General features: G+C 46.8%; 2 protein-coding genes across 2 annotated transcripts; both read right to left on the bottom strand.

Annotated features, from left to right (window-relative positions):
* Positions 1-888: 888 nt before the first annotated feature.
* On the bottom strand, positions 889-1,228 carry EI90DRAFT_2886084 (armadillo-type protein; the record flags this gene model as incomplete). The annotated part of the gene is made up of 2 exons (XM_039053961.1): positions 889-1,080; positions 1,136-1,228. Coding segments are annotated over 2 exons (285 nt in total), but the record flags the coding sequence as incomplete, so codon positions are not given.
* A 2,019-nt stretch (positions 1,229-3,247) lies between these two features.
* EI90DRAFT_3010713 (uncharacterized protein) lies at positions 3,248-4,810 on the bottom strand (the record flags this gene model as incomplete). The annotated part of the gene is made up of 6 exons (XM_039056395.1): positions 3,248-3,263; positions 3,318-3,540; positions 3,598-3,841; positions 3,891-4,112; positions 4,174-4,505; positions 4,573-4,810. 6 exons carry the CDS (start codon positions 4,808-4,810, stop codon positions 3,248-3,250), a joined length of 1,275 nt encoding a protein of 424 aa, XP_038923726.1.
* Between the last annotated feature and the right edge of the window lie 5,493 nt (positions 4,811-10,303).

Below are 10,303 nucleotides of genomic sequence, written 5' to 3'. Positions count from 1 at the left end.
ACCAATGCAATGGACTAAGACCGAGGTGGAGTCAAAGTCCGAGGTATGGACTATGACGGAGGCTCGGAGTAAGGTACGAACGGTGTCCGAGTGTGAAGTACGGAACAGCGGTGGATGGTCGTAACTTGGCGGAAGGGTGGCGGAGGAATGAGAGAGGGGAAGGTAAGGAAGAGTAGTCAGGTCCGAAGGTGGATATCGGAACGGACGGAGATAGCGTAGGGGATGACGGGAGGGTGGAGGTGTGGTGAGGGGGGAGCGGAGTTGTAGGAAGGGTGGCGAGTAGGGCGATGTTCGGTCCGAGATGAGTATCGGAACGGACGGAGAAGGGGTCGGAGAGGTAAGAGGAGGGGTGTGTTGCCGAGACCGAAGGTGAGTATCGGAAAGGCAGCGGTAGGTTATGACTCCGGAGGTGAAGAGGGTGGAGGTCCGGAAGTCGGGTCGGGGTCGGGTATGCACGGATATGACAACCACCACCTGAAGGTTTTCACGCATATTGATCCGATCCTCGTAATGCTCGAGAGCCTGCGGAATCTTGGTCAGTGAAAAATAGTCTAACTTTGAGAATTGCATACACGCTGCAATAAGCCGGCCTTCTCACAAGTTGGCAATATGTGGTCGGTCGTAATGGCTGAGCATCTCATTTCCAAGAATTGCATCTGCCACCTGGGGAGCATGAACTAAATTCATCTCGAGGAGACGAGTCTGAAGATGACCCTGCTCAGGTTTATTATCTTTGAGGGCATCGAGGAGGAAGGATGTGGTGGGTTGAATAAGGTTCTGTGACATGAAGATGTCTATGACATGTTCAATATCTACAAGGGGCCCATTCTCATCGTTTACAAGCTGGGCTGCAAACTCGGCACCCTTCTCAGGGTTCGCTTGCATAATGTGCTGAAGAAGCGCCACATAATCAGGGTGGTAGCCGACTTTCTTTGTGTACAATAGAATCTTGTCGAATTGGCCCATCTTGGCAAAGCATGCGACAACCTTATTGGGGACGTTGGCGCAAAGATATACCGAGAGAGCGAGGGTCATGTTGTGTAAGCGAACAATGTCGCCAAGTTCTTCTGTGCATTCAAGCTGGAGCAATTTATGTGGTCAACCTCTATGCTCACACTGGATGAGGAGTTGTTACCTTGTTCTCTTTGAGCCATTTCTCAAGCAGTTGCTTACGGCCCTGGGCAAGAACAGGGCATGCCAATTCAAGTGACTCATGCTTGTTAAGCTTGCCTTTCTTGAGTAAAATACCAAAGTACTGAAATATGGGCGAAAAAGTGCCTGGTTAAACAGGAACTTGCTTGAATTGCTCTATGGTTTGTGGTGTACGAAGAATGCCCTGAGAGCAATCATCACACATCTTGTACGGAAACCGCCGAAGGCGGTTCCCACTAACTAACAACTGCTCTACAACTGTCTCGTGTACCATCTTCTGTAACAACCCTCCCTGTGACTCAACTGAACCCATGTGATTGTACAACTCTCAATATGTCTTATATGTCTGGTTATATCGAGTCCTCTAATGGCCCTCGCTGTGAGAACTCGAGGTCGCGAGTCGAAGACTCTTGACATGTATTTCATCCTATGGAATCTGTACCCTATGGGTCCTCATCACTATGCTCTCCCCCCAGTACTCAACACACAACGTTCCATCACGATCATAGAGATCGTGAATACTCTGAGGCCCACTTACCCATGATGCTGGCACGCTCGCTACACGAACGCCAAGTAGCCACCCATCCACCGTCTGTTTCTTCCTTCGTCAGTCATCATGTTTCCCCGCCAACAGTACGTTCCCTTTGGAAATGCCAAGTCACCGAAGGCCCTACTAGTGGGGGTCGGCAACCAACGTTGCGACCTTGTGACACTTACATAAGCAAAATGCGTCTCGATTCTGGCTGTGCCATCCTCCCACTCAAAACACATCATCTTTAGGTTGCAAACTATCTAGAATTTGTGTAAATGACAATGATGTGAAGGTCGGAAGTTATCTACATGTGGAGGTGAGTAATTAGATGGATTTTTTATTTATGAAACCGTGGTTGGGCTAAACACTGTCATTCCGCATCGCCATAAATTCTCCTTGTATCTATGGGTCCCCCTTGCTGACTGTTGTTCAGCATGGCCAGTCATATGAGCTCGAGCTCTAGTAAATTGTCGGGTTTGGGGGGAGGTGATCTTTTTCCTGGAATACGTCCAAGAAGTTCTATCCCTTGGCATTTGGGAGACTAGGAAGTGGGTGTGGGTGTCTGCCCCCAAATTAATAAGCCAATAAGACTGAAGGTTAGATGCCAAGAGATCCCAGGTTGGGCCAGGCGACGTCGGTAAACCCTGGCACGTGATTCCTTTTTGCGCCTATCCCGACATTTTGGAAAGATGCACCCCAAATGTACCTTCAATCCTCTTCTTTTTGCTTGATTTTTGGCATGATTGTAGATGTATCGTCTGTTTATATTTTGGCCTACCGGATTTTGGAAATTCTTCCTCAATCAAAAGTTATTCACCATACATAAAATCGCATTTTAACATATTGCTTTATAACTCAATGATAACTACATATGAACCCATCAAACTTCGATGGAATGCTAAAATAGCATTGGACTGACTCTTTGCTCAGTTATTACCTTGGTACAACTATATATTATATGGAGCTTGGGCCTACTACATCCATTGTGGCTTCCAAGTCACAGAATGTACCTTTCCTCTTTTCCGATTGGGCTCAAACTTTGCGAGATTTCTCTATAGGTACGAATGCAGGTTTCGGCCTAGTGGATTTCCGAAATTCTTCCTGGTGCATGAGAAAAGCTCAAGAAGATCCCGCACATTTTGTGATATTCCATAATCATCCATAAAACCGCTTCAAAATGGGCTCACATCCTGTGCGGTATCTCAATATCATTATTAAGTAATAATTATGGTAATACTTGAAACATGGTTGTACTGTCAAGAGGAATTGTTTTTGCATGAGGATGACGGCCGTTTTTTTGTATCACGTGGTTACAATATTACCTCAGACGTCTCCCTTCATTTGCTGACCCCCACTACTAGTCAGTCCTCATTGCACGCTTATGATATCAACCTGCTACCGGTACGTTTGCACTGCGAATGCCAAGTACCCGATGGCAACTATACGAAGTTCTCACCCATCTCACAAGTCGCGACCTCGCACACGGTACGCTCCATTGAGGAGCGCCAAGTACCTGTGGCTGACCCATCCATCCTGGCATCTCTGAGGTTGTGAAATCAAGTACTAGATGAGAACCGACCTATCGCCAGACAAATAAGCATCTTGAGTGTGTTGTACTTCATCCTTCGCACACCTTATAATGCATACACAGGTCGCAAAGGGGGGTTTAGGCTCAAGGAGTTCACTGAGTACTTTGGGGCTGAGATAATCGGTATCAGTCAAATCGTAGATGGTGCGAAAGCTGTGTGATGCAAACTGCTCTTTGTACTTCATCGTGAGGTGAGATTTTGAAGGAAGTTCTTCTTCATCAAGCACTTCAAGGAGTCTTTCAATTGACATGTAGCGTAAATTTAGCGCTATAAACAGAAGCAACAGTGAGCAACACATGAGATCATCCTAAAATGTGAACTGACGGATTGGAATTGCACCGGGATTTACACCTGCATCATGACTTGCATATGCCTGAGGCATGGCGGTATTGAATGGCACAAATCCTGTGGGATATGGCCACATGGCACCTGGAATCGGTGGTGGAGGATAACCGGATGTCGCACCAGGTGTTTGTTTAGACTTGCTGGGTTTGGGCAGACGAGTATCATTCTCACTTGAAAGTTTGAGCAAGTCAGGAGGAACTGAGAGGGTTGCACAGTGCAATTCCTATGTATTCATGAGTTTTACATAGCAAGCAAACCAATATCAGACTTACGATGGAAATTGCCCACAAAGTGAGCTCTGCAATGGTCAAGTGCCGATGAGTCCCATCAGGCCAGACAAAACAGGATTCCCCTCCATGTTGATTACAGTTGCCATATTTGTTTGTGAGTTGCCGCATATACATTGCCGATGTGGACTCGACCAAGTCTGGATCAGCACTATTATTGAGCTTAGCACAAGAAGTTTTTGAGGCAGTTTTTGGTTTTGTGATGGTCTTATAAAATCGTTAGCATTAGCGTTGCATGAGATTCTTGAACATCTATCTACTCTCACACCTTTTTTTCAGCCTTATTTCGCCTGTCCTTGATCAATACTTTCAACGCCTTCGGAGGCTTCATCTTGGACGCCTTTTTCTGGAGGACCACCCATTTCTCGCGTTCCAAGACTATTTCTTGTTGCATTTCGGAATACTCGTCCGGTGTCTCAAGGCTGTGTGCCTTCTCTCCCGCTCTTGCAGTGCTGAGCCTATAGCCCAAGCGTAGCCGGGTCTCATGGCAGCCCATTGTCTTGGCAATCTGATCCTGGAATGTCCACCATGACATAGATATGGGTAGTCGAAGAAGTTTGACAACATTGTCAGTCTCAACTTCGAAGTCTATAATGTAGTCTATAGGAGTAGGTAAACACGAATGACACCAGTCTCAGCAGGGTGAGGAATGAGAGTTGGCACTCACCTTCAACTGCCTCCTCTTGGACTAGCGCTGGAGCATCGTCTGCACCCAGTGCACCAGTGATCTCAGATTCATCACTAGACAGATCTTCAAGTTCACTCGTCATCACATAGTCGGAGTCAGGAATGACTGCGGAAACTTTTGCTGCAACTTGCAGCTTTTTGTTCTCGTGCTTGACATTTATAACTTCTTTTGGGTTAACTGCACCCAAAGTGGCAGGACCACTGGGTGCCTTGGGCATTTCTTGAATTATTCATGCATTCGCGACCACAATTGTGTACTCTGGAATGCTGATCTGCTCTGTTTGGTCAGCCTCGATTGCCTTGGCTTTAGTGCACGACTTTCTGGTCTTCCTCACGATGGGAGGGTCAGCAGCAGAGGCGAGAATAGGAGAAATGGGGGCAAGAATGGGGGAAACAAGGGTGGGAACCGAGGAAACAACCTGGGGCTCACTTGGTTCCTCAACCGCCAGGCCCACAGGAAGGGGGTTGACGATCTCAGGTGGTGGCATTTCTGAAGCCACTTTTCAACACCTACCACGTTGTTTCTGATTCACCATGGGCTTAGCCACAGTCACTACTGTGTGAGTGGCAGTGGGATCAGATTCGCTCAGTGGTGGCACATCCACTGCCTGTCGCATTCCTCTTGTTGTGACCATGTGGACATGTAGATGGGAGTAAGAAGAGAGGTGGAACTGTACAGTTGTGAGAATCCGAACTCAGATGATTTACCAATTTGTCACGCATTTTGGTGGCTGTACTTCAGACTCATCCCCAGTGCTAATGTCATGTCCATTGCCTCCATAATCTAATATTAATGTTGTGATGTTCAGAAAGCTCTAAATAAAGGACATGTGCACACAACGTTGCACTCAAATCACGATACTATTCCACCATTCATGTGCAAATCGGCAAGAAAAAAATCTTCTCATATTGCTGCGCCATCTGAACAATCATGAAGCACTACTCGGACGCTTTCCAATGCATGTCGAATCGCCAAAATCAGTCAAGTTTTGAGTGAGCAGTGACGCGAAAGATTTTGCGGAATTTTGAATTTCGGAGTTTGCCTCGAATTTTGCAAATGGCAATAACCAGGGGGCGCCGAATATGGTGTCATATCTGTTGATGTTAATTACATCAAAGTAGTGTTTTTCTACATGGCCGTTGATCTCAACGTCCACATTTGTTCCGAACAGGATCTGTGATCTTGTTCCTTTTGTCCCCATTTGAAGGACAACTGGGTTCTCCAATTGGAGAATTGGGATGTGGACCACACAGACAAAGTCCAGCAATAAAGTGTCCATTTCGGCTCCACTATTGAATAGCACATAGGCTTTTATGCCTGCTATTTTTATGTGGGCCATCAGTGTTCTCTTCGTTGAGAGCGGTCTGTTTGCGGGGTATTTTCCCACATCTTTTGAGATGCAGAATTTCACATCAAACAAGGGGGACTGGGTTTCGATGGACTTTTGGTCCTTGTTTTCCTTGGGTACTTTGGTGTATTTCCCCAAGGCGTCTTTTCTTGGTGCTTCCACCAAGGCTTTGGTGACTTTTTCGTCTGCCATGTTTTCTAACTGGCATGCTACAGCCAGTTTGATTTTGTAATTTATGTCATCATGATCGACGACTGACATTGGGCCCATCCTTATGGTCCCAACGTTGACTTCCTCACCCTCTGAGTCGGGTGAGTATTGAGGTCCTTCATATGGGTCCTCTACTTCAAAGCTTGATGCTTCGGAGTTACCAGAGTTGTTCTCTGGTTTCTCATCTGATGAGTCTTTCGACTCTTCTTCTGTTGTGATCGCGATCTCCATGGCCGCTATGCACCTTGGTTTTTCATCGCTCCTTACATTGTGTCTTGGGCAGTCTTTCGTTTGCCCTATTTTGCTGCATTTGCCGCAAATTGGAACTGACTTTTGGTCAGTTTTCCTCGAGTTTTTCGAGGATGTATCCTCTTTCCATCTGGGTTTCAGCTCTTCAGCCTTCTTTCCTGATGGGAGGGCTCTACTGCAGCTCGTGGTTGCCATGGTAGTTGTTCAGGTATAGTAACCTGATTTGTAGGCTGAAGACATCTTCAGCCTGTTGATTATCTCGTCTACATGAGATATTGCTTTTAACATCTCCTCGTTTGAGGAGAAGTCTGCTCTGATTCTATCATGAGCAATCATTTCCCTTTTCCATTCAAGGGGAATGTAGTTTAGGAACCTGGCGTTGAAGGACACCTGGTCTGGCAGCGTCACCATCTGGGACACTGCTTTGGACAGTTCTAAGTAGAACTGTTTTAGGCCTTTTTCCGCTTCATATTTGACGTTGCGGTACTTCTTTGTCGCGTTCAATGCGGCAGAGGCTTTAATGAAAGTTCTCATCAATATGTTGAGAACTTCGAGGAACATGCCCTCATCTCCTCTGAGGAGAGTTTCGTCTCGGAGTCTTATTCCGAGGTCGAACACAGATCCCCCTAATCCACGAATCAAGCAGTCCAGATGGACTTCATCGAATTGGGGACCTTTGCATCCTCGTGAAGCGAGGAATCCCAGTAGTTCTGTGAACCACTGCCAGAACTGTTACAAAAATGGGGCCGGAGGCGCCCATTTTCGTCCGTTCTTGGCACAGGAAAGTGGAAAGTGGAGGTGAGGTGGTTCATAGGTTTTACAGGTGGTTTCACAGATGTTGTAACATGAGGTTTAACAGATGTTAGCACAGCGGGTTTTTTGGTAATTGTTGATTGGTTAAACTTAATTAATGGCACGTGCCATACAAATCACCTGACAGTGGCTGTGTGCAAGGCCCAGAAGAGGCTAGAATGGGAAATTCCCATTTCTATAACAAGAACAATTCCATGTCGTTCTCCCCTGACCATTTCTTGTCAGGGAATGCCGGCCCATTTTTTAGGGCTTCAGGCTTCACTCCTTCTGGGTAGGGAGTGAGTATTCTCACTTTGGCCATTCTTATCGCCTTTTCATACCATTTCTCTAGGTACTCCTCTTGCTCCCCTGCCTTTGCGGGGTCGCTATCCAATGGAGATCTCTCCTTTGGGGGGGTTTTCGCTGGGGGAAATCTTCCTTGCAGCATTTCTTTGGTTTCAGGCAAATTCGCCTGAAGTTGTATTTGGATTCTCTCATTGTTTTGAGAGTGTGTGTTTGAGTTACCTCTCTGTTCGAGAGGTCCATCGTAAGTGGACGTTTGTGTTATGGAAATGGGAATTTCTGTCAGGGCACGCCCCACCTGACCCCGCGCCGCACCGCCCCACTCCGCTCCCCCGCTACCACTCCCTGTTCCTTCCTTCCCTTTTCCTTCTTCATTTCTATTTCCGTTCCACGGTCGACTTCCCCTTCTCTATGTATTACTACACACTTAACCCCGCTCCCCCGATCGCCGTGCCCGCCGTGCGCATTCCCGCTCACAGAGCGGCACACCTCCGGTATCTCCCACGGAGATACCCAGAGGAGTGCGGCTGTGTGCGGGGATGACGTGGCTCCTCCCACGTGACCTCAGCCGCATGTATATAATAGCACCTGGGGTGGGAATAGAAGAAGCAGCCTTCTTCTCAACTTCCCACTTCAGGTAAGTACTGTAGCTCCCCCCTTTTAATGATAACTCAACTTCCCACTTCAGACTAAGTGGTTGGGGATGCTCACCCCACGACGGGATCGCCGCTACGCACAGCCGCTACTTGTCTCACCGGGCCCTGCGCACAGGGACCTCGCCGCTCTCGGAGCTGTCCCTGACAATTTCCCATTTCTAGCCTCTTATGGGCCCTGTGTACTATAATATCACATGACATGTAAATAGTAACAACTTAACCATCAACAATCACCAAAAGTCACCCTTTGTTAATGTCATTGTAAAGACAATTGTTAAACCTCTGTTACATTAACTGTAACACTATTTCGATGTCACAGCCACTCCCTGCACCCAGACGCTATAGAAATGGGCCAATTAGGCCCCATTTTTATAACAGTTTGGCTGAACCTTTGGTACGTGCCAATTCTTCTCCTAATCTCTGAATGATGCCTTCTTTCGGCATCATCTTCTCCTATCCTTGGGAGAAGGATCTCCTTAGCGTCTCTGTCGAGTCGCTGATGGTATTCCAGTGTGCTTTCACTGGTGGTTCTTTTCATGAATTTTTCACAAGTTTTATTTATGTCCTGGACCGTGGTCCAGGGGTGTTTGTTTGTTTCCTCACTTTTTTGTGAGAAATTTATTTCCTTCAGCAAGTCTGTCTGTTTGCTGATTTTTTCAGTCAACGCATTGATTGCGTTGGCCATTCTTTCTAGAGTTATCTCTAGACGAGCCATACTATTGTGGTTCATTTCCTTGATCTTTTTTTGGATCATGTTTATCATGTTTATTATGTGCGATTCCTGGTTTTCCAGGAGGAAGTTTGGTTGGGCAAGCAGAGACTCTCCCCAGTTGACATTACCGCTCCTGGGGGTTCCAGAAGGGGTTTTTGGAGTGAACACTCCATGCTCACTTTGTTTAGGCAAGGCTGTTGCAGAGGGTGCTTCCCTTTCATAGAGGGGTCTGTTTGCTGGTTTTTCCTTACTTTTCCGTAAGGCTTCCTCAGCGAACTCCCTCATTTCAGTTCACCTCCTCTTCATTATCTCGGAGACCTCCTCCAAGGTTGGTGACCTTGCCTTGTCTGGCATGGCATTGCAAGAGGGCTCGCCACTCTCTATGCCGACTAAGCTCGTGGGGCCAAACTCTCCAAAACTTCTACTCTCGATCCTTAACTCCACGTGGTGAGTTCTCCGGGATTTCCACAAGGTCCGGGCTCAACAAATCCACTACCCACTCGTTGCAGGCTAGATTGTTGCCCTTATTCCTACTGTTGGAATCCACTCACTCACACCCACTCTAGCGCGTCCTAGCACCTTAGAGAAATTGGGGGAAGGGAGAACTTCTATTCCAAAATCCGGTATGTACAGGATATAAGGAACAATTATTTTTAGAAATAATAGATGGCAAATATTGGTGCCATATGGCACCTGGGTACCTTATTAGGCAAAATAATAAAAAAGGGTAATAGTAACAATAAAAGAATATCAATCAATAACTGAAATGATGGTGAAATATGAAAATAAAAGAAAATAAGCGATTTCTCAACGGATTTACGGAATTAAGAGCCGAAATTGGAAATGTGGCTGAATGGAACTATTACGCAGCCAATGGGCATTTTTCACCAATTTATTAGACGCTGTGGGAACGAGTGAGGCTGGAATTCTGGGTTGCTGCTTGAGATTCCCACGCCCACACATGCCCGTGACCTGCTGTGCCTAACTTCTCCAACACGGAACTCCGTCAAATCTCCACCGATTGGGACGTTCTTGGTATCGTCGGAATCGTACGAATTAGCACTATTTTTGTAGATACCAAATTCGTATCGAGTTGTCACATGAATGGAAGTGGTTTCTGAATGTTGGAAACGGGTATCCGAGCCGGCTCTGTGTGTGGGCGATTATCCCGCCTACAGCATGTGGGAGTGTAAACAGCGGAAATTCTTTTGGAGCTTCCATGCTCTGGGAGATCCTGCTCTCAGGGCATATTTTCGCGCCTTCTTGGGCTTTCAGCCTGAAAAGAAGTTGGTCTTCACTTTCCATCCGAATGGAGGATGGAACCTGGAATATGTCCAGTAGTTTTTCAGATAGCCAACGCGGGGGCTCTTCCCTTTGTTTTCCTTTGTCTGCCTTTGGGGCTTGACTTGGGGACATGAGGGGGGACTCCAGGGGATAGTG

Source organism: Cantharellus anzutake (assembly GCF_015039405.1).
Source record: "Cantharellus anzutake strain C23 chromosome Unknown EI90scaffold_1, whole genome shotgun sequence".
Classification (NCBI taxonomy): Eukaryota; Fungi; Basidiomycota; class Agaricomycetes; order Cantharellales; family Hydnaceae; genus Cantharellus; species Cantharellus anzutake.
The sequence above is the reverse complement of the archived record's forward strand: the minus strand, read 5'-3'. Positions and strand labels throughout refer to the sequence as shown.